This window comes from Ceratotherium simum, chromosome 38, assembly GCF_057802395.1.
Source record: "Ceratotherium simum simum isolate JZ-2026a chromosome 38, ASM5780239v1, whole genome shotgun sequence".
NCBI lineage: Eukaryota > Metazoa > Chordata > Mammalia > Perissodactyla > Rhinocerotidae > Ceratotherium > Ceratotherium simum.
Genome location: NC_141937.1, coordinates 23,870,709 through 23,894,669, shown reverse-complemented (window position 1 = coordinate 23,894,669; position 23,961 = coordinate 23,870,709). Strand labels below are relative to the sequence as shown.

Below are 23,961 nucleotides of genomic sequence, written 5' to 3'. Positions count from 1 at the left end.
GTATGTGCTTTGAAATAAACACTCTCCTTGACCATTACTATTACAGATTTGAAAAGACCAGCTCCAGTTAGAGAGAGTTGCACAGTAATATCAATCAGGCCCTCAGTTATAGACATAAACACACAAGAAGAAGAGAGAGAAGTCCCTTCTCTTCTAGAGAGAGAAGAAATGAGAAGAGAGAAGGGACTAGAGAGAGAAGAAATGTTCATTTAAATTGTTTCCAACCGGTAGCAACCAGATCCAGAATACCAGTGTGGTGTGAGTGCTCCTTGAGGAATTAGGAAGGGTATTTTAACGTGTTTGAGGAATAACCACATGCCACACTAGCTAGGACTAATTAAATTATAATATTTAAGGATAACAATTTTACATGAAATACCATAGTTTTGAACAGAAAAACAAATTGCTAAACAGGAATTTCAAGCCTTCTGCGGTTAACAGAATCTCAAAGCCTTTCTCAAAAGTGAGGATGGAACACAAAGACAAAAAAACAGACTCAAAAAATTACTGTAAGACTGCAGGTAAGTTTTATTACCACCCCTGTGTTTCCACCAAACACTACAACCTGGAAGTCTTACCAAATCCTGAGGAACCGTCATTTAAAAAGATGTTAAAAAGGATGTACATTATCCTGAATACAAAGCAACAACAGAGGCCTAAGTGTTCCTGCCTTAAGGTGTGGAGCGACCAGCAGGACTACCTCACCAGACACCCCATTTCAGCATAGGCTCCCAGACGTGCTGCCATTGTCACTTTTTAAAAGGCGAAAGATTGATCTGATCTGAAGACAAACCAGAGCATTCATTTGAAAGCGCAGCCCTGGGAAGATTCACAGAGCGGCACAACCGCCACCTTGAATCCATTCTCAGGAATTTGCTGCAAACCGGAGAACCGAGTCAGGCTGTGTTCTGCACCCGAGAAGCAGGAAGCCATGTCAGCAACACTGGGACTTGCTCTCTGCGGGCGGGGTCCCTTCACCCAGTTTAATTTTGCTCCCATCATTTTCTTCACTGGGAAAGCTTTGGTGGTTCTCAAGAATATGCTCCACTAGGAACCGGGCTGCTTCGTCGATGTTGATGTTATCCTGTAACACAGAAATGAGGAATACGATCAATTCTTAGGATTAATTCTTAGAAGAAAGCATTAAGAGGATGAATGGGAACCGGGCAAATCCATCAGAGGGGGCATTATAAGTACCTCAGCTCCATGTTCTCCAATACTAAAGTGCTTGCTTACTAAGAGTTCAATGCTATTGAGTAATGTGGCCATGGAACCCTCTTCTTTTTACACAGATTCACCCTTCTTGATGTTCCTGTTTTAAACTCTGCCACTCAGGTTCAATCAACTGTCTCCATGGTTGAAAAGGAATCTTCACCCTGCTCTGGGTTGCCACTCACATGAATGAAAGTATTAAAATGAAAGAATTCCTGCCCTTGAATATCTAATTCAAAAATTCAGGATATATTGTGAAGAGAAATGTCAAAGGGCTCAGGCCACATTAAAATATGATAAATGCATCATGTCACTCTCCCATCTCACAAATTATGACTTTTAGTTGTCATGTATAAATGAATCTGGAACAATGTTGTTGGTATCACGTCCATTAAGGATAGCCTAAGGAATCACTAGCTGTCACATCTGTGTGATTGACTTCTAAGTCGTCATTAAACACACAATCAGTATTTAACATTTCATTTTTAAATAATTTCAGATTTACAAAAACATTGCAAAATAGTAAAAAATCTTCCTATATACCTTCACTCATATTCCTCAAACGTTAACACCTTAGATAACCAGAGTACAACTATCAAAATCAGGAAATTAGATAAAATTATTGTGTCAGCATTTATCTATCCACCTTATTCAAATTTCATCGTCTCAAGGTCCTATTTATGATGCAGGAGAGCAGCTGTATTTTGTGGTCATGTCTCCTTTAACCTGGGACAGTTCCAATCTCCTTGTCTTTCATGACCTCGACACTCCTGGAGAGTACCGGCCAGAGACTATCCCTCAGTTTGGGTCTGTTTGATGTTTCCTTATCATTAAATTCAAGTTATGCATTTTTGGCAGGAATACAACTAAGTCATGTGTCCTCAGTGTATGAGGAGCCATATTTGCTTAAAGTCATGACTGCCAGCCTTCTCTACTGAAAAGTTACTGTTTTTCCCTTTGTACTTAGTAACTACAAACATGTAAACATCCTGTTTTTCACCACACTTTTTCCCATTAATTTTAGAATCAAGTAATTCTTCCCTAAAACCATTATTACTGTGGTGTTTAATGGTGACTTTCTACTTCTATCATTCCTTCTACATTTATTGGTTGGAATTCTACTGTTAGGAAGAGCTTTCACTTCTCTCCCACTTATTTATTCATTTGTTTATTCATATCATGGGTTATTATTTTATTCTACAGATTAAATCCATTACAATATTATTTACTTTGTTGCTCAAATGGTCTTAGATTTTGGAGCCACTCTAAGTAGGCTCTTGTGTCTTTTTGACATGTCTCCACCACTTTGTGAGTGTTTCCTTGTTCCTGGCACCACAAAATATCTCAGGCACATCTTTCCTTTTCTTGTCTCACCAGTCCTGGAATCAGTCATTTCTCCACGGAACTCCAGTGGTTTTTACTGGAGAACAATATCTAAAGACCAAATTCTGAGGACTTGGGACGCTCATTGGTTCTGTGGTGTCATTGCTTCTAAGTCATCTCATATATACGTATATACACACACACATACACATAAACAAAGAAATATACATATTTATATATACAAAACGTGAAGTTCATATTACTCTCTCCAATTCCAACCCAACACCATGAGGTGCATTCTAGCTTTCTCCCTTCTGTGTTCTACCTTTTCTCAGACAGTGAGAAAGCTGCAGGACCTATGCTATTTATTCAGGTATCTTTTCCAGAATCAGCACAAGCTTTTTCACCTCTGCTCCCCAGATAAGTATCAACTTTAATTAGAGTATTGATCTTTGAATGTCCAAATGTCATTCAGCCCCCACGATCCCCTTTATATCAAATAATTATAATGTTCTCTAACTGCACTTAGTAGCAATCGATTAGGGACAAAATTTCCATATTGTAGTATAATTAGTTCATACTTTTTCATATTAGAAATCCGTTATTTGCCATAAAAGTGAAAAGATAAAATTCATGAATTCAAAACTGTGTTTTGGCTATGTTCCTTTTGGGATTCAGATTGCTAGAATTGAAGCAAAAGTCAGATTTGAAGTTAGCTACTGGCCAGCTCAGAAGCATAGGTTTTTAGTGACACTTTGGCAGTACTTTAAGCCTTGACTAAAATTTTTTTTTGAGGAAGATCAGCCCTGAGCTAACATCTGTTGCCAATCCTCCTCTTTTTGCTGAGGAAGACTGGCCCTGGGCTAACACGGTGCCCATCTTCCTTTACTTTATACAGGACACCACCACAGCATGGCTTGACAAGCAGTGCGTTGGTCCGCACCCGGGGTCTGAACCTACAAATGCCGGGCTGCCAAAGCGCAGCACGCGAACTTAACCGCTACGCCACCAGGCCGGCCCCTTGACTAAAATTTTTAACCTAAATTTTATATTACTGTTATTCTCTTGGAACATCTTGATTTATTACTAAAGAAATTCTGCAGATGGTGTTTCTAATATATTTGCAGGAAAGCACAGAACATACTTGAAACTTATACCCTTAACCAATGTTTCTTCCTCACCTCTACATGTAACCCTGTGTATAAATTTAACGAAGCTGATGACTCATAGTCTCAAGCTACAGGCCACACGACACCATCGTTTACAAATATTCCATGTAGAATCTGGGGACAAATTTGGATTTCTTACCTGAATGATTAATTCAAATAAAACATAAAGAGGAAATTTTATCTGCAATACATACATCTCCTCCACTAAATTTCATGATCTAATAAATATTTACACAAACCCACTAATTTTTTTCCACCAAAGCTGAAAGTGACACAAATCACCTAACAAACACAGAGCAGGCAGAGGGCATGGCTTCCGGAACAAGTCTCTGTAAGAAGCCTTCCCTCTGTGATCTCTTCCCTCTTGTCTGGCTATGTGCTCATGCAGCACCTCTGGGCTTCATTTTTCTTCCACCTCTACTTTTATTTATACAACTAAATTTTAAGATGCTAGGATATATTTATTTAAACAAATTGCCTTTAGCTCAGGAGTAAACACTTCTGCCTCTAGCAGACATTATGTTTTCCAAGGATTCCATCATCACTCAGTATTTTCAGAGCATCTTTTTGTGCAGTCTCTCATAGCTTTGCTTTCATTATTCTGATCATCAGTGGCACCAAATCATCTTCCACTTTCTGGGTGGGTTTCTGGTATAGCTAAAAGTATTAAGTAGGTGATTTGGAAGAACCACACTTTTTAAAAAATATATACAAGAAATTCATAGAAGGCATCCTAAAAGCTGTAACTGTGTTAAGATTACACCAAATTTATGGTTTTGAGTTTGTCACCACGGAATTTCTCAACCATTTCATCATTCTTACATAAGTCTGTCATTTGATCTCTAAAGGGAAACTTCCAATGCACATAAACAAGCCCTTTTCCCCCAAAATTCTGTCCTTGTCATTTTCACTTTTGCCTTCTTGTATATCTAGACTGTTAAGATTTTTCAACAGCCAACTTAAGCTTTCGTTTCTCTTCAAAAAATATTTTATCCAGCTTCTGTAATGGACAAAAAAAAAAATTCTCACTTTACTATTCATGAAGAAGCATGTCACAAATGTTGATATCTTCATCTTGTTCAAATTCTTTCACAAATAGTTAACATAAAACTCTTCAAACATCATCTGATTACGTTCCCTCTGACCTTTTCAATGCCTTTGTTAGTCCTACACATGACCTACGTCTTCACGAGGGACATCTGTGTCTATGTTTCATTAAGCATTCCATAAGAATCAAAAATACTTGTGCTTGACAACACACTTCATTCCCCATAAACTCCAGTTGCATGAGAAATGCTTCATTTAAAGACTCAAACTCACAGACAATGTCATTGTTCTTTGCTCTAAATCATAGCTGATTTTTATTTTATTTCATTTTGGTAAGGAAGATTGTCACTCAGCTAACATCTGTGCCAATCTTCCTCTATTTTGTATGTGGGACATCACCACAGCATGGCCTGAAGAGTGGTGTGTAGGTCTGCGCCCGGGATTTGAACCCACAAATCCCAGGCCGCCAATGCGGAGCCCACAAACTTAACTACTACACCACCGGGCAGCCCCAAGCTCGTTTTTTTTTTAACGTAAAATCTACCATTCTATTCACTCTCCACTAACCGATTTTGAAAGCCTTTCTGCTGCTGACTGAAAGAAGCTATAACATATCCATGCTCTGCTTCCAAAAACCACTGACATAAATCCCTCTAAATACTGTATAGTTACAGCTCTGATATACAAGGTAACAGCAGAGCAGACACACACGCAAAGCAGATCTCACCTTCGCAGAGGTTTCAAACCACCCACTGAAGCCATGTTCTTTGCAGAACTGGTCCATCTGGGGAGGACTCTGGCCACCATCCTTTTTCTGGTCACATTTATTAGCCAAGAGGACAGCGGGAATAGGGCTGCCATTCGGAAGATGGACTTTACTATCCAGATCACTCTTCCATTTTAAGACCGCCTCAAACGTGGAACCTCTTGATAAATCAAAGACTACGAAAGCTCCAACAGCTTCCTTGTAGTATACTCTGGTCATGTTGCCAAACCGCTCCTGCCCTAGAAATAAATATAAGAAGAGATTAAAAAGTCATAATTCAGACAGAGTCTATATTTCGATATAACCCCTCTGACCTGAGAATAATGCTATGAACACGTATCTCCCATTCCATAGCAACATAAACTGGTGGGATTAAGGCCATATGCATAGAACCCGACCCACAAAGCAGAAGTGGCTGATCATGTGGTCTAAGCACAGAATTAACTAGTTTTATGTTCTGGCGTGTACAACTCATTCTCCATAAACACAAGATGACAGTACTTAAAGCTACAGAATCCACCATTCTCCAGTCCACTCCCCTTGGTTTAAGAGACCAGACAAGAATAGAAGAAAATGAAGCTTGCAGGAAGCAGATAAGTATGGTGGGTAAAATTCTAGTCAAAAAGATTAGGACTAGACACGAGATAAAGAGCTCAAGTTTTTAACTCATCTTTCCTTCACATCTCTAGCCTATACCCACTCTTGACTCAATATGCAAGACTGCTCGCCTCTAAGAAGGCAGACACGCAAACCTACTATTTTAGAACAAAAAGTGGCACAACTTCTTATTAAAAGAAGGATCAATCACAGAATTCTTCAAATATCACTGTAGTTTTAAAGTAATTTAACATGTTACATACTTTGGGGAAAAAATTTGCTTAACATACCATATCGGACGTTGCAAAGCATTCTCTTACTATCTGCTATCATACTATTCTTTGACATAGGAAGGACTCTTATCTTCATCTGACGGACAGAAAAAGATGCAGAGTCGCCTGGCCAGGAGTACACAGCACCGACTAAAGAAGGCTGGACTTGAACGTGGGTCTTCTGACTCCCACACACCACAGAAATATGATGCCAGCCATTCTGAGCTATCTTGCAGCTGCCTTGACTTCTGCAGCTTGTATCTTCAGTCTGTCAAGCTAGTGACTAGAATGCTAAGGAAAAATGACTGGCAATCAATGCAAATCTAAGATTTCTAACTCTCTGACCAATGATAAAAACAAGATGATAGGACACTTTCCTATTAAAACACATGATGAAACACATGCTTTATCTACATTTTATTAATAGTAACAAATGCAAAGCTATGCCCAAATTAATATTTTTTCCTTCTCCGAATTCTACTGTGCCATCATACAATTTTAGATATTGCTTAATGGAATAATGAAAGAATACAACAGTCAAGATTAAATGGATAAACTTCAAGTTCATTTGTTTTGTAACGCCTCAAATAGGCTTCCCTGAAGCTGTATTGTGATAGCCCAGAGGTCTGAATTTTATCACAACAAATGGTCACATATGAAACCCCACTATCACGCTCACATTTTATTGGTAATGTAAATCTGATCCGCCAACTCTATGGTTTATTTGATCACAATACTGACATTGTAAAAACTTAACGTTGTACAATTTTCCATAAACCTACATTTAATAATCACAGAGGCTATGTCGACTGTTCCAAATCAATATCACTGTTCTGCAAAAAGACTACGTAGGTTCATTGAAGTGGTTTCGACTCCAATTTTAACTAGAAAGTACACATGACCGATGACTTTGATTTTTATGAATTTTAATTATCAAATATGAAATGACTATGCCAACTAGGGAAATTAGCCTCATTCAGATATTCCAGATTACAAGATTATTACATAGTTATAAGAAAGTATTCCCTTAGACCATCCCTGCAATTTAGAACAGAGGGTAGGGTGCCAAGCTAGTAAAAGTATAGAAATTCAGTAAGTTAGAAAGAGATCTTTAGCTTCAGTGACTGTGGCTTTGTTTATTGAATCATCCATAAATCCCTAAAAATATTTCTTTCTACCAATTATACTAAATCACATTCGAATTTATACTCATATAAACTTTCTGGTAAAGTATACGAAAACCAGAAATGTATATGACAAGGAATTTTCGAGGAGGACCCTGTGGTTTAGCAATATCAATTAATTTTCTTTAGGTTGCAAGACGAGGATTCAAAACTCCCTACAATCTCAACATCATAGGGTGCTTTCTAAGAACCACACAATAGGGCAACTCAGAATAGTGTCAATTACACGGTTAAGCGAATGAAAAGGAAAGGTATAAACTAGAAGGAAAAAATGCAAATCCTCTATCTGAGAAAGGACTTGTACGCAGAACATATAAAGAACTCTCAAAACTCCAAAGTAAGAAGATAAAAATTCAATTAAAAACGTAAGCAAAAGACTGGAATGGACGCTTTATCAAAGAATATATACGATGACAAATAAGCCCAGGAAAAGATGCTCAGCATCATTGATCATTGGGGAAATGCAAATTTAAACCACGTGAGCTGCCCCTTCAGGCCCACAAGAATGACTAAAATTAAAAACTGCGACTATACCAAGTACTGGTGAGAATGTGGAGTAAGTGGAACTTTCCTACACTGCTGGTGAGAATAGGAATTTAAAATAGTACAACCACTTTGGGAAACTATTTGGCAGTTTCCTAAAAATTTAAACATCCGTCTACCATACAACCAACGCATATCACTCCTAGATATCTGCCCAAACAAAAGAAAAGCACATATTCATACAAAGTCATGTTCACAAATGCTTATACCTGCTTTATTTTAAGTAGCCAAAAACTAGTAGCAACCCAAATGTCCATCCACATAGGAATGCATAAACTATGGTATATCCACACAATAGAATACAACTCAACAATAGACGGAAGAAACTATGGATACAAGTAACAACATAGATGAATCTCAAAATAATTATGCTGAGTGCAAGAAGCCAGATCAGAGAGGGAATAGGCAATACAATGAGTCCATTTACACCAAATTCTAAAAAACAAAAACTATAGTGATATAGTGAAGGAAAGCAGATCAATGATTACCTTGGGCAAGGCTGGGGCACGGATTACAAAGGGGCAAGAGGAAATACTTTTGAGGTGATGGAAATGTTTGCAATCTTGATTGTAGTGATGTTTCACAAGCGTATACATATGTCAAAACTTATCAAATTGTACATTTTATTGTATGTCAACTGTACTGCAATAAAGCTATAAAAAAAATACTATCTACCTCTGATGGTCACCGGGAGGGTTAAATGTAGAATTCCCATCTGGGAGTCTTTTAGGGAAGTTTAGCAAACTATAGCTCATGGCCAAATCCAGTTAAATCAAGTTTTATTGGAATACAGTCACTCTCATTCATTTCTGTATTGTCTATGTCTGTTTTCATTCTACAATGGCAGAGTTGAGGAGTCACAACAGAGAATAAGTGGCCCACAACTTAAAATAATTTCTCTCAGGACCTTTACAGAAAAAGTTTGATGATTTCTGTTGTAGGGGGTCAGGAATAGTCTATAGCTTGAACCGGAAGAGGTATATAAAAATTCACCAAGGCATACACTTAAGGTCTGTGCATGTAGCTTGTACTTCAAGTTCAAAATGTGTAAAACACCAGGTCCATAGTAAGCACTGAATAAATGTTAGCTAATATTATTATTAAGTGCTCCATAAATGTAGTGCATAATGAAAGCCTGAGTATCCTTTTTAAAATGGTGCCAATTAAACACGGCAAAGCCTTAAACCATTAGCTAGTCACGTGCTGGACCTTGTAGTGGTCAAAAGTTTGCAGAGGAAAGTGAACTTGAGGAAAGCATAACTGTACTAGAAAATCAAAATATCAAGCACTCAATGGTCAAGTAACCCCAGGCAACGAGCTTTCTCTTCCTAACCAAGCCAATTGTCTTTGAGATCTTTGGGGATCATCGAAGTCCCTTCCAACTGTCACTTTGATGTTTAAGTTTGTGTTTTAGGTTAGATGTGTTACAACTTCAGTGTGACAATGATTTTCTAAAGATTCTACAGTCATTGAATCCAGACAGTAATGGGGATCAACTGTAAATGATCCAGCATCAAAAGGCCAAGTCCATGCGTTTAGGGAAATCGCTTATTTTCCAAAAGAATAGTAAAATATACTTCCTATTTTACTGAGTTTGTATCTTTTTTAAAAAAAATTCTGAAGTAACCCCTTAGCGCTTCAGAGCTATTCCTGACCTGGTAAAAACAAGTAAGAAACAAAATTTTCTACAATACATGAAGTTTAATTAGGAAGTAGAGAAAGACAAGATGGACTGATGTAAAATAAAAATTTTAACATAAAATTAAGAGCTGCTCTCCACATACCTAACGGGTGAAATCTAGATTTAACTGTGTTGTTTCAAAGGTTTAAATAAATAGATATGGTAAGCTCTTCTACTTGTTAAACTTAATTTACTTCTGCTACTAGAGTAAGAGTTACATCCTGTATCTTTGTTATGCTTTCACTCTGGGTAGTTTTGGCTATTCGTTTACTATTGTGTAAAACAAAAACTCCAGTGGAAAATAAAACTAATGTTCATGAATATTCCATTCTCCTCCACTTATAAGTGCATACAGGATCACATTTTTCTGCCCCCCTTAATTAGGAGTGGCCAAGAAACCAGTCTTGGCCAACGAAATGTGAATAGAAGTGTCGTTTCCAAGCAGAATCACTTAGGTGCCAGCGTTCTTCTCCTGCAGCAAGGCCTGAACTCTGATTCTGAGACGACCCTATCATCAGATGGTAGAGCTTCTGTTAGCCTGGGTCTTCAGGTGGCTCCAAGGAAAAACTGCCCTTATACCTCCCCATCACCCCCAAACCTCTGCCTCCTACTATGGCCATGTAGAAAGAGTTGAGGAATAATGATTTTAAACCACAGAGATTTTTAATGTCGCTGGAACCCCAACACAACCTAGACTTTCCTGCCTGATACAACTCCCAAATCTCTTTTTACCTCTTATATCCAGATCTGATCTCTACTAAAAAATGTTTTATGTTCCTTCCATGGACCAGGCACTGTACTAGACAAAGTACAGTACTTTCATGAAAATAATGAAAGAATGAATATGATTCCCACTCCTAAGGAGCTAAAAGTCTATTTGAGGAAATAGACAAACTGATACCTTGATGTGATAGGTGTAATCTGAGATATGAAGAGCATATTATGGGATCAGGCAAGAGGATGCTATTCACTGAGGTGTTTGTAAGCTAATCTAATTAGTCTTTTTGAAAGATACATTATCAAGAAATGCCATTCAAATGCTAACTCGTCATGAAAATATAGTATCTTCATAAACTGTCTTTATTCCTTTATTTCCAGACTGTGACTTTCAGGTTGGATGCAGCAGTGCACATAGCCCATGGGCAGTCAGCCTGGCCAGAGCCATGCTACCATCAGTGGATTACATGGCTTCACGTGGAACTTCTAGATGCAATTTCCCCACAGTGCTCTGAGTCATCCCCATGAGAATTATGCATTCTCCTACTTCCCCTTTCACAAAACATCAAGAGTCAGCCTTTCTTAGGTTTAAAAAAGGGCTAAGAATCAAACTAATGGGAAACACTTGCACATTTTAACTAGCATTGCATTTGAACTCTATACAATCTTAGACATTTTATTAAAATTTTAGACAAGAAATATAAAGTATACTCTCTGAGAGAGGTAGCCAATTTCAATCCAAGAAATCTTTATTATTCTGGAATTCTACTTTCCACAAATACATCAATAAAATGTAGGAAATTCCTGCCATGCCAAATGTTCCCGGGTTGTGTGCCATGAAAGGAATGGACTGGGCAGAGGAGAAAGTCTGCAGTTATGAAATACAAAGACAGCTGCATTAGTTTTGTTTCATGTGGGGTGTGTATGTGTGTGTGTGTGTGTATGCATGCGTGGGTGTGCAGTTAAAGCTTACAGCAATACGGAAATTCAGCAGAACTCGGGGAAATCTTCCTCTTACTAGGTCTGCAGAAGTAGATGCAGTTCAGACAAGTGGAAGAAATCTAAGCAACACCATCCCCTTTGACCAGCTCGATGGTTATTTCTTACTGGAGGGGGAGGGACCACTCTCAGGCTTTCCCGACAAAACACTTAAATGGACAATATTATAACTGGAAGATAACACTCCAGATCATCTAGTCAACCTCTTTTATTTTATAGATGAGAAAATACAGTCCCAGGGAGATGAAATTACTGAAACTTCCTAGGTTGATTTGTTACCTAACGCGCTGTCCGATCTGTGAGCCACTATTTTCTGGAGTATACATTGCTCCTTATGTCCCTGTGTTTTCAAATGGATCCAGGCAGTATCGTCAGTGTAGGAGTGACTTAAGGATAGCACGGCCCTATTACAAAAGATAAACCCCTTCTCTGCATCCCCTAGCGCTTTATCACAGCAGCTAAGGGAAGATGCCCCACTGCTGAATGCATTAATTACTCCAATTCTAGAGACAGACTTTTTCATCCATATTGCTGTGGGCATATTGCCAGCATATTCCAAATGACTATAAAATGTTTTATCCTTTAAGAAGATGTGTTATTTCCTTCTCTAGAAGAGGGAACCTTTATTGCAACTTGGCGATGAGAAAGGAGAAAAAGAACACAGTGCTAGTCAAGACATTTAAAGCTGCACGACTTCTTATATACCCAAATGGGTGAACCTTAAGGCACACACACATTGGCAAAAGATTAAATGTTTATCTAATATTTGGGAGTATTCAACACTAATTACTTTAAAAAGGAATTGAGACAAATAATAAAATATATTTCCAAGAATATGTATTCCAATTAGGGAAAAGAAAACCACAAAATAGTTTGCCTTCTCTCTTTATAGCTAATGCAAATCTTCAAAAGGAAAGTATTTCCCCTCATATTTGAAATGGAAAGTACTGCATTGTGAACTGTTATCAGAAACACAGGCCAGAGATGCCTTCTCTTATGATATTAATTACTGGTCTTGTTTAGTTTTTTAATGTTTGTCTTAATATTTTATGTTCATGCCCCCATTTGATAAGTCATCTAAATGTCTCAATGTTGTTTGAAACTCAAAATATAAATTTTCCAATGAAAAACAAATGAAAGCAACCGGACAATTGGTGCTTAGTTTTCCAAGTATCAACACTTAGCCCTGGGGCCGGCCCCATGGCTTGGTGGTTGAGTGCATGCGCTCTGCTGCTGGCGGCCCAGGTTCGGATCCCGGGCGCGCACCGACGCACCGCCTCTCCGGCCATGCTGAGGCCGCGTCCCACATACAGCAACTAGAAGGATGTGCAACTATGACATACAACTATCTAGCGGGGCCTTGGGGGAGAAAAAAAAAAAAAAAGGAGGAGGATTGGCAATAGATGTTAGCTCAGAGCCGGTCTTCCTCAGCAAAAAGAGGAAGATTAGCATGGATGTTAGCTCAGGGCTGATCTTCCTCACACACACACACAAAAATAATAAATAAATAAATAAATAAACACTTAGCCCTTCCCACCCACTGAATCACTGAGCTACATATTCTCACTCAAGGTGATTTGGTGAAAATGTATAGTTTCTAGTGAGTACAAGGAAAGTCCTTTAAAACAAAATCCTTAAATTTCATTGTGCATTTCAGAGATGAAGCTCTTCTAACAAGCTTGTGTGGTTGGTGGCTGATAGTTCAAGACCCAGTCAAAATATACTTGAAGTTCAGTCATTTGTTCTAAGAGGATAATTATCCATCCATTAAAAATTTTTATAACTCAATATAGGTAATAATGTGATGTCATAATGGGTCTTGGGTTTTATTTGTAAGAGGCTACAATTTGTAGCCACATAGGCTTTGCTATTTTTAGGGCATCAAGTTAACGACTCATTATACCACTACTTTATCAGCCATTATAAACTTGCCTCAGCGTTACCTTTTAACATGCTAAAATTACAGGCATTGCTAGAAGTAAAACCATTTCTTACATTAAAGAACTACCATAATACTAACCGATAAAGCAATGTAACTAAAAACAGACTGTCCTGCTAGTTGCCCATTTTTAACCCACCAGCTTGCACAATTTTTCATAAAACAAATGGCTGTATTATCTTCAGATAAAACAGGTTTAAAAAATAATGCATCAAATTAGCACATCTGAGTTTGGATTTGATATGCACTGAATTTCACAGTTTAACATTGTACTACTAAGAAAGTAAAAGGAGTCACATGATTTTACACAATTCCATTCGTTTATCTGGTTTTCCTTCTGATCATATATGAAAGGGAGACAACAGCATAACAGTTAAACCTTTGGAGTCAGAATTATCTGGATCCATGCCCTAACTCTGCAAGTTATAGTTGCATAGATCTTGGGAAAACCGCTTAACCTTTCTGAGTCTACTCATCTGTAAACTGGGAAGAAATTCTATTTCTCCAAATTAATGTAAGTATAAATGAGAATAAAAATAAAATGAATGACAGTGACTAGAAAACAGCTTTTAACTAATGTTAACTATTATTATGAGAGGGTCAGTGACCGAAAGTTTCCAACTCTAGGATTCTATATTTCTAAATATATTTGGAAATATATTTCCACCTGGAAAAATAAGCATTATGGGAAAAGACAGGCAAAGTTGTTATTTAAATCATGTACAAAGCATTGTTTTTACTCATACCACCATCTTTTAAGATTGAGATTAAACCTGTTTGTCAAGCAAACGAGTAACAAACTGAATAGTGAAAAATTAACAAATACCTAAACTAAAAGGAAAATAAACTGCTTTGAGATGGTAGCAGCGATATGACTAAGTAGTCCTCAAAAGTACTTATTCCCAGGTACATGCCAATTCAGACTCTGGAATTTTCTCTTTGCTAACTTGAGATAGCTGGGCTTTTGTGGTATTTAGGTCACTGTGTAAGGTCTGTCTACACAACTATTTACATCTTTTGTGGTAGCTTAAAAAAACAGCTGATGTTAATCAATTTAAAGTAAGGAGTAAAAATCAAAATATCTTTTTGATTTGTGTCCAAAGTCACAATGGTTTTAAAAGTTTAAGATATGGCTTTTTCTTTCTTAACCAATCTGTTCAACAGAAGCAAGAAACGTACTGTCTCTGTCCTGTAAATGCTCGTGTCTCCATATACTACCCTCAAAGGGAGAGATAGCCACACAGACAAGGAGGGGGTGACGTAAATAAAAGGGACTTAGAGGTGATGGAAGGTGAGTGTGAGGGAGCCTGGGGGGCAGCAGGCTTGTCCCACTAAGTGGAGAACTCCTGCAGTGCAGTGAGAGGATGGGTCTTCTGGCAGACTGCAACGAAGCCAATGACAGGACAATGGTTCTCTGCTTTAGTATAATCAGATCACCCATGGTGTCTGGTAAATTGTAAATTTCCAGGTCCTACCTCTAGGAATTCTGATTTGGGAAGTATGGAGGATTGTGAGGTGTCTACTCCAATATCCCTTTGCAGAATTTTATTTGGGGAAGCATGTATCCAATTAAAAAACAAAAGTCCTGGATTTCCTAGCTGCCCTTGCAGTAAGACATGCCCATTTGACTGGACCACAAAGACCAAGAATATGGCCAAGGAATAGCTGAGGGGTGAAATGCCAGCTTTAGTCCATGAAGACTTTATGGCTCTGCTCACCAGCCTCCCACTGCCCAACCACAGACTTACCATGTCAGAGAATTAACTTCTCTCTTGTCAAATCATGACATATGGGGACGTTTATCAGAGGAAGCCAAATCCACTAATATGGCTGATGCCAAAGAATCCGCATTTTAACTATCTCAGGTGAGTCTAATGGAAGAGGTTCCATACATCTAATGTAAATCACACTAAAAAATTCCGACATATTTAGCTTCATTTGAAGAAGCAATCAAAAGTTACTGTAGAAGACGCTTAAGGAAAATATCTGGATAGAAGTGAGTGAAAATAATGGGGAAGAAGAGAATGTAAGGTCATCTGTCAGCTAGAAAGACCAACAGAGATCCTTAAACTAAACACCGCCTATCCATTTATTTTTATGTGGTTCGTCTCTCTCAAAAGAAGAGAGAAGAAATTACATGTTCCTAGCCTCCTCAACTGTAAAAAGTGCAAAAAACTCTTCTGAAAACATAATTGAATGGAATTCTAAAGCATGTTCTCTTCTGAAAACATAATTGAATGGAATTCTAAAGCACCTTTTTCTTTTTATTATAATTTTATTTATTTATTTTTTTCCCCCAAAGCCCCAGTAGATAGTTGTATGTCATAGCTGCACATCCTTCTAGTTGCTGTATGTGGGACGCAGCCTCAGCATGGCCGGAGAAGCGGTGCGTCGGTGTGCGCCTGGGATCCGAACCCGGGCCGCCAGCAGCGGAGCGCTCGCACTTAATGGCCAAGCCACGGGGCTGGCCTAAAAGCACCTTTTTCTTGATCTTTTCTCTCACCCTCCAGAAATCTCCCCACATTTATATGGCTGTGTTTTTTTTGCATCCAAGAGAAGATCTCTACAACTGTAATACAACTTAAACTTGTCACTTACCCCACTCTCTATTACTTAAGTGTTGATTAAGTGTGAAACCCTCACTATTTTAAGGATGTGCTATTCTCCAGCTACAAATGTAAGGCCTTCAAAGTTTTCTTCTTTGGAAGAACATTTTCTCTCATCTCTCAATCTATTTTAATAAGTGCTTAGGAAACGTATTAATCATGTTTTTTTGTTTTCTCTATTTTAGGATACTTTGACATCTTGAGGCCTTGCAGACCAGGGGAGGGACTGCCTCTCCCACGGTTGACTAATTCCTGGAGACAGCAATTTGCTGACAGCACATCTTTGACAAGCAAACCAACCAATCCCAGTCCACACCTTCATCTGCCTCCCCTTATCAGGCTCCTGCAGTCCAGGACACTATTCTCCTAAATATAGGGTGACCTGATTCAGGGTGATTCTCCTGATTTAGGGTGACTTAAAGTGCCCCATGGTCAGGTACTAGACAACCAGGGACCACCCCTATAGCCTAGAGCCCACTGAAATCTTTCAAACTGTCCAATTCCAAGCTTGCTCAGTTTGCCTACCCTGTCTCACCCATTCCTTCCTGCAAAAGCCACAATAAAGGCTCCAGCCCACGACTTCCCCTTGCTCCTTCTGCCTCCCGCCCCACCCTGGTGCTTCCCCATGTGACCCTGCATGGGTTTCCTCCTTCTAGGAACTGTGAATAACTATCTGTTCAATGGCAATCATCTCCTAATGGACTGGCCTCATCACACCTGCATAAAAGCAAAGTCCTGGGTACCTTTTAAAAGAGACTAAGAATCACTGAAATTTCCATATCAAAAGCTTAAGAAAATTGGAAGGTCAGGATAACATACACATGATGTATAAAATTTCTCCTAAAATATATTTGAAAACAACACTGCATCTCTGGAATAATGCATGGTTGACAGGTTTAATTAGTGAGATCACAGAGCAGACCAGGCAAACATCTGTAATTATAACCTTGCTTTTCCAGGGTGTGCTCTGCAACCCAATACCAATAAAACAGCTTAACAAAGTCCACAGTTCGGAAATAGTCTTTCAAAATGCACACACACAAAATGATGGAGCCAATCAAAAAGTGTCTTCCTTGTAAGTACTATGCTTCATAATTAAAAGAAGCATAATAATGGGAAATTCTGTATTGATAAGATAAGAAGATGGTAATTATTACAATGGGTATAAAACAGGAGTCAAATGCCCTAATACAGGGATGATCAGAATATCTGAAAATTTAGACAAGAGTTAACACTACTGTTTTGACATCAGTGAACCAAAAATCCACTATACTATTAAAAGCTTATTGTTTTCATATCCAGAGTCATGACACCTGTCTCTGTACAGCACCATTGACTACCTGTGTTTTCTTGGTCAAGTTTCTACACCTCTCTGTATTTAGACTATGGGGTCTCTAAGAGCCTATAATTCAATTCAAACAGTAAAATGATTAGGCAAATGGCTGGGAGCAAAGTCAAGTTTTAGTATTTCTTGTCACTGCTCCACTGTCTCTACGGCTAACCTGAGCATCTTTCAGCTTACATGCACTAATTGAGGCAACGGAAAATGGTAACAGATTCAAAAAAGGAAAGGCAACAGGCATAACATTATCAGGGGAATTTCCATGCACGGTAACACAAATATGCTGTTTTGCTGACCATCCTGCCTGGGCAATTGTGAATGCACAGTCCAGACTGGGGCACCCAAAGGTGTCTCAGGACTCAAACTGAGGAAGACTTAAAGATGTAAAATGGGACAGTAGGCTTTGCTTGTAATTCAGCACACCAGTTGAGCCTGAATAAGACTGAGGATGGCAAGATTGTACAAGTCAGATGTAATAAAGATTTAAGAAATCCTTTTAAATGAGTTAAGTAATTGGCCACCAATAAGAACTAGGAAAGTTATTGCAATACTCAGCACTTAAGACAGAGACTACAAATAACTACACAGATTAATTCCTCAAAGCACCACTTCTTCATATTTAGAAGACGCTTGAGTATTAATAATCCCTGACTGACAGATACTTTGAAGGTCAAGAAAGCATCAGAGGTAATATGCCAGATTCTTGCTCATGAAGAGTTACAGGAGAGTTATGAAAGACAAGAAGAGACTGCTAGATATAAGTAATTGGCAATGTGCAAGATGGAACAAGGAAATCAGGACCGACAATCTAATTTGGGTGGGAATCAAAAAAATAATAAGTGAATCTAAGTATAGTTTATATAATTTATAATGTCTTCCAAGCATGCATTTTTATGCTTTGGTAAATAACATTTACATGAACTTCAGAGCAGATCACTCTTGATTTTTCCTTTGGTCCAAAGGAGTGGTACTCACTCAGATTTTTATAAAGAAATTTTGATCCTAAAAAGTGAAGGGTGGCAGAAGATGCCGCCCTTAAAAATGTCACTCTAATATAAGGATTATTTGGAACTAAAGGCACTTGAAAAGCAGGGAGTCCAAGAAGGGCATTCTCCCCTCTTTTTTTCCAGAAGGCAGGAGATAAAACTTCCATGTGAGAGATGTCCTCCGTATATGGGAGGAAGGAAACATTCTTATCCACCAGAGATGGGGCGTTGAAGCTGAGAGAAGTCTGTACAAACAAACCTCGTTAAAATAACTCTTATCTTCCTTTAGTCCCCTCATATAGTTTAATTATTTTTCCACAATTGCTTCTCTTCATTCAACCTACTATAAAAATTGCAAAAAAAGGGCAAAAAAAAAAAATGACCACTTCTTTGGGTCTTCATTTGCCTTATGAGGGCTCTCATGTTACATAAAACTTATATTAAATAAATTTACATGCTTTTCTTCTATTAGTCTGTCTTACATCAATTTACTTCTCAGACCCAGGTGAAAACTCTAAGAGGGCAGAGGTAAAATTTTGCCTCCCTCCAAAATCAAATCACTTCAATGAATTCATGAAGATTACATCTAAATGGAGAAACTTTTTTTTAAGATTTAGCCTAAACCGGCCATTCAACCTACCTAGAAAATTCTATAGTTGCTAAAAAGCTTATAACAAGAAGTAAGCCAAATATTACTTCATCTATAATATGCATTAAAAGGAAGATCAGAAACATCTCTCGCTACATCTTATTTTAGTATGCATTTATTAAACTATCTTTAAAATTGTACCCAAGACTTCAATATTTTAGTATATTTCAGTTATGTTTTGAGTAGCAGTCTCAAAGCAGGTATGAATTAAGAGACAGAAATTGCCTAACACAAAAATTGTGTTAAACAGCATCTGCATTTTAAAGCTACATTCATTTGATACAATAAGAAAGGATTCATAAGGCCTGTACCCAAGAGTCACTATGGTTCTAAATTTGAAGAGTTTAGCTTAAACTGCTTGTCGACATTTACAGAAAACATTTGGACAACTCATGCCTGTTACACTTGCCAAAGTATGGCAGATCTTCAAGTATAGAGACACGACATAATTTCTTTACCACCCTTCCCATCTCTAAAGCAACAACAAAGTTAACTAGTAATAACACCACACCTGCAATTAGTCCCGTCAAGTGGCTGGTTCCACCTACGGTTTTGCAATCAAGGAATATTTCTGTCCTTTGAGAATTAAATATGATTCAAGTTTGCTACTACATAAGGGAAATATGTTTAGCCATGGGGAAAACTTTTTGGAGTGGCCTTCAGTTTGCCTTCATCACATCATTCTTACTTAATTCAAATGGTATGAACTAGGATTCACTAGAAGTCCCAATATTCAAAGCAAACATAGTTAATGTTGTTGCTCCCAAAACCTTAAGTTAAAGCCAAGTTATTTTTGTCTCTCAATTTCTTTATATATTAAGACTTCATGTCCAAAAACTTCATTTATAAAATGAGCCTAATAATTTCCAAGTACCTCCTAACTTTCCTTCTAATCTTGTTAATTGCTGGTGTGTACTTGCTGAATGGTATATAACATCCAGGAATCCCTTTTGGGGATCTTAAAGTTCTGCCTTCCTTCCTAGCAAAGCTGAACCTTTGGATTTAGGCAAAAGTGCAAGGATATCCCATCCAGGCAGACATGGAATAGAGTCTGATAAAGACTGAATATGTCCCCTCCCTGGCTGTACAGGTCTGTTTAAGAAGCATAAAAAAAGAAGAGGTGATACCCAGGAAGAAAACTTAGTTATGATTTGCCTTCCCAAGTCTCCAAAAATAAGCATTTTTCCTTGAAGCTTAAATATACAACTGTGTCATAAAAATCTACTTATTCTTACTCATTGACCTGCCTGCAGGGGGACACAATCATAATTTAATAGCTACATTCCACATTATTTTACATGAAGACTAAGGCAAAAGCAACAACTCTCCCAGGCAGGGGTTTAAAATCATCTTCATAGAAACCCACAGCTACCCTGAAGATTCCTGGAGATGACTGGCACGTGGTAAAGCAACCTTCAGGATCCATGACTTGGTCAAGAAGCAACACTACTGTTCTAAGCGTTCTGTGAAACAGAAGGAAGTGTTTCGAAAGAAGCCTCTGGCTTCAAAAGATGACTTTTCAAACGAACTTTTGTCTTCTGTAACCAAAAAAAAAAAAAAAGAAAAAAGCTGAGCCCAAGGCTGATTATACCCTTTCTCTGAGGCACTGACGTACATAAATTTATTCTCATACAAGGTAGAAGTCTGTTCTTAAATAAATGAGCATACAGGTTATAATTCTTGAATACGTACTTTGTCATGTAATAAGCTGTTAATGAAAAGAGCACTACCCAGCAGACAGATCTGTGTCCCTCCCCGCCATCCCACTCTGCTACCAACTGGTAACTATACCTTCAGTTTATGCATCTGTAGGATGAAGGATGGTCTGTCTCTCCAACCCTGAACATGCACCCAAATGCTCTATTGCAGACCGAACTTCTTAACACTGATAATAACTGAACACGGTAACTTTTGGTACCACCTCCATATTTAAACTTTCCAAAAGTTATCTTTTTAAATGCCCACATTCCACTCACTGCATCAGCAGAGTTCAAGTTTTCATAAATTAGAACAAGGAGAATATGTACCCACTCAGAGAGGGGTATTATGCTCCAAATTGTCAACAGAAAGCAAACGCCAGGGAAAACAATATCTTGAGGGGGCGGGGGGGGGGCGGGGGGGGGCTAGGTGTTGGTTTAGGGAGAGAGGAAGGAGCATGAGGTTGCAAGAGAAGCTTTCCCAAATCTCTACCTGGGTGGCCTGACTTAGAATGAGAGCATAGTATTTGAAGAACGAAGTTGCACCCCCAAAGCGGGGTCTCAGATCCAAAGTGGGTGAGGAAAAACATTCTGAAAAGGAACCCGGTTTCTTCTAGTCCTGGTTGTGTCATTAACGAGGAGTGTAGCTTTGGGTAAGTCTCTCCAACCCTCTGAACTTCAGTTCTCATCTGTGAAATGTTAAAGCTAAACGAGAGGAGCTGGCCTCCTCCCTCTCCCTCTCCCTGGTGCACGATGAGCTTGTGCATATTCAGAGTGCAAACTTCAGGACAAGGCCCCATGGCTTCCTCACCTCCAGCGCTGGAGCAAAGGGCCTCCTTTCCGTCTCTTAAAAATGAGGGCTTTCCGGAGACAGCAGAGGCATCTAACCGGGGTTGCTTGTTTATGCATTTACTTCTCTGGTCCTGCTTTTAGGTCCTTCCACTATACTGCCCGTTCTATTGTCCCGACCCCACTGGAGTCCACCCGACCACGTCCCGGGCCATGTCCCTCTTTCATTTAGTCTCTTTCTTCTAAACACACACAAGGCAGGCGAGTTCAGACGGAGCAGACAGCACGGCGAGAGGGGACGGAGAGGAGCCGGGGCGCCCCGGGCTCCCTCCCGACGGCTGGGACACGCGGGGACGCCCCCTCCCCGGGCTCCGCGAGGCCCCCCGCTTACCCGCGATGTCCCACAGCTGCAGGCGCACCAGCGTCCTGCTGTCCCAGTGGAGCACCTTGAGGGCGAAGTCCACCCCGATGGTGGCCCGGTAGTGCTGGGAGAAGAGCTGGTGCACGTAGCGCTTGATGATGCTGGTCTTGCCCACGCCGAGCTCGCCGATGACCAGCACCTTGAAGAGGTGCTCGCGGGTCTCGGGCCCGGCGGCCGCCCCGCGGCCGGGGTCCCCGGCTCCCCCGCCCGCCATGAGCGCCCCCGCCCCGCTCGAGCCGGCCGGCCGCTCCCGGGCGCGCGCCGGCCCCTCCCCAGCCGCGCCCCGGACCCCGCGCCCCCGGACCCCGCGCGCGCCCCGACTCCCCGCGGCCGCCGCCCTCCGCGCCGCCTGACCGGTCACAGGACCCGGAACCGGCCGCCCGCGCGGGGCGGGGACAGGCCGGGCCGGCCTGGCGGGGGAGGGCCGGGGAGGACCCGGGCAGGCCGGCCGGGACGCGCCGCTTCCTCCCCCCAGCCCCTCGGGCTGGGGTGGCGCGCAGCCCGGCCGCCCCCTGCTGGCCCCGGGGCCCGGCCAGGAGCCCCCGGGAGCCCGGGCCGCTCCAGGTCGGCCTGAAAAGCGCCGGCGCCGCTGAGCTAGAGGCTGCAAGGCCGGGTCGGAGCGCGGAGGGGCGGGAGGGGGTGGTCCAGGGGCGGCCCCGCTGGGAGGCACCGGCCTGGGGCTGAACTTCCTTCCCCGGCTCTGCCCCGAGAGAGCTTAAACCCCGGAGATCCTGCCTTGGATTATCTCTCGCGGCCCACCTCAGAAGACGCGGAAAGGAGTGGCACAGTGACTCTGAAAGTGACAAAAGACTGACAACACTTTAGTATTTAAACGAAGGAATGAGCCTGAGGAAGAAGTCCAAGGGTCTCTGAAACCACCTTGTTTTACTTTCCTAACAAACACACAAAAAACGACTTGAAGCCTTCAGCTGGCAGAGGCTCTGGGATAAATCCTAGGAACTGATTGAAAAGTCGTGGGTGGCACTGAGGACTTTGATTTTAAAGAAGGAGAGGAAGCCTTACCTTGCTTGCTGTGTTTATCAAATCGAGGGATGCTCTCCCCCATAATATTTAGAAAACCTGGAGCTGTTAGCCTCTGGAAGCGTCCTTAAATAAACGGAAGCAGCTGCTCACCCGGTCACCCTCCCTCTGACAATCATTGAAAAATGTGTTTCAGACGTGGAGGCTTTTTAAAATTTAGATGTCAAGGTGGGAGTAATATCTTTTCTAGAAGAGCTATTGAAAAATCATGGATATGTCTCTAAAGAAGTTTTATGGCCAACCAGCATATGGCTTTTGTGTTCGCCCAACCGGAGAGACCTTCCCGTATGTCTCCAGCTTGGGAAAGAAGAAATCCTCCAATTATTGCCGTAGTGCGGTGTATTGTTCCATACTTACATGTTTCCGTGGATTTTTTGGGGTTCCTTCTTCTGGCATCTTCCCAGATTTCCACTGACATGAGAAATAAAATTGTGGTTCTAAAAATCATTTGTGGTAAATGATTTAAAATTAGAAACGGTGCCAGCCAAAGGCACAAAAATGGCTTGGATCCAGTGGTTCTCAAACTTCAGGGTTTGTTAAAACAGATTCCTAGACCCAACCCCACTGGGGTTCTGATTCAGTAGATCTGGGGTGAAGTCAGATAATTTGCATTTCAAACAAGATGCTGAGGGTCTAGGAGCACAGTGGTTTGGATCAGTGCTTGCTTCTCAAATTTAAAAGTTCATATGAATCATCTAGGATCTTGTAAAAATGCAGATTCTGATTAAGTATATGTTGGGTGGGGCTTCGGATTCAGAATTTCAATTAAGTTCTCAGGTGATGTGAATGTGCTTAGTGGACACACTTTGGTTAGCATGAGTTAAGGTTAGAATTCAGAAGATCCCACATTTGCTTTGCATCTGACTCACTCAATGTTCTGGACTGAATGTTTCTGTCCCCTAAAATTTGTAGGTTAAAATCCTAACCCCCAATGTGAGGGTATTAGGAGGTGAGCCTTCCAGAGGTGATTAGGTCGTGAAG

The 23,961-nt window shown here is 40.3% G+C and overlaps 1 protein-coding gene across 1 annotated transcript; it reads right to left on the bottom strand.

The window, feature by feature from the left end:
- Positions 1–328: 328 nt before the first annotated feature.
- On the bottom strand, positions 329–22,185 carry RAB32 (RAB32, member RAS oncogene family). The gene is made up of 3 exons (XM_004440976.3): positions 21,910–22,185; positions 5,479–5,756; positions 329–1,084 (listed from the first exon to the last, which is right to left on the bottom strand). The coding sequence occupies exons 1-3, from the start codon at positions 22,151–22,153 to the stop codon at positions 935–937; spliced, it is 672 nt and encodes a 223-aa protein (XP_004441033.3). The 5' UTR covers positions 22,154–22,185; the 3' UTR covers positions 329–934.
- Positions 22,186–23,961: the final 1,776 nt, after the last annotated feature.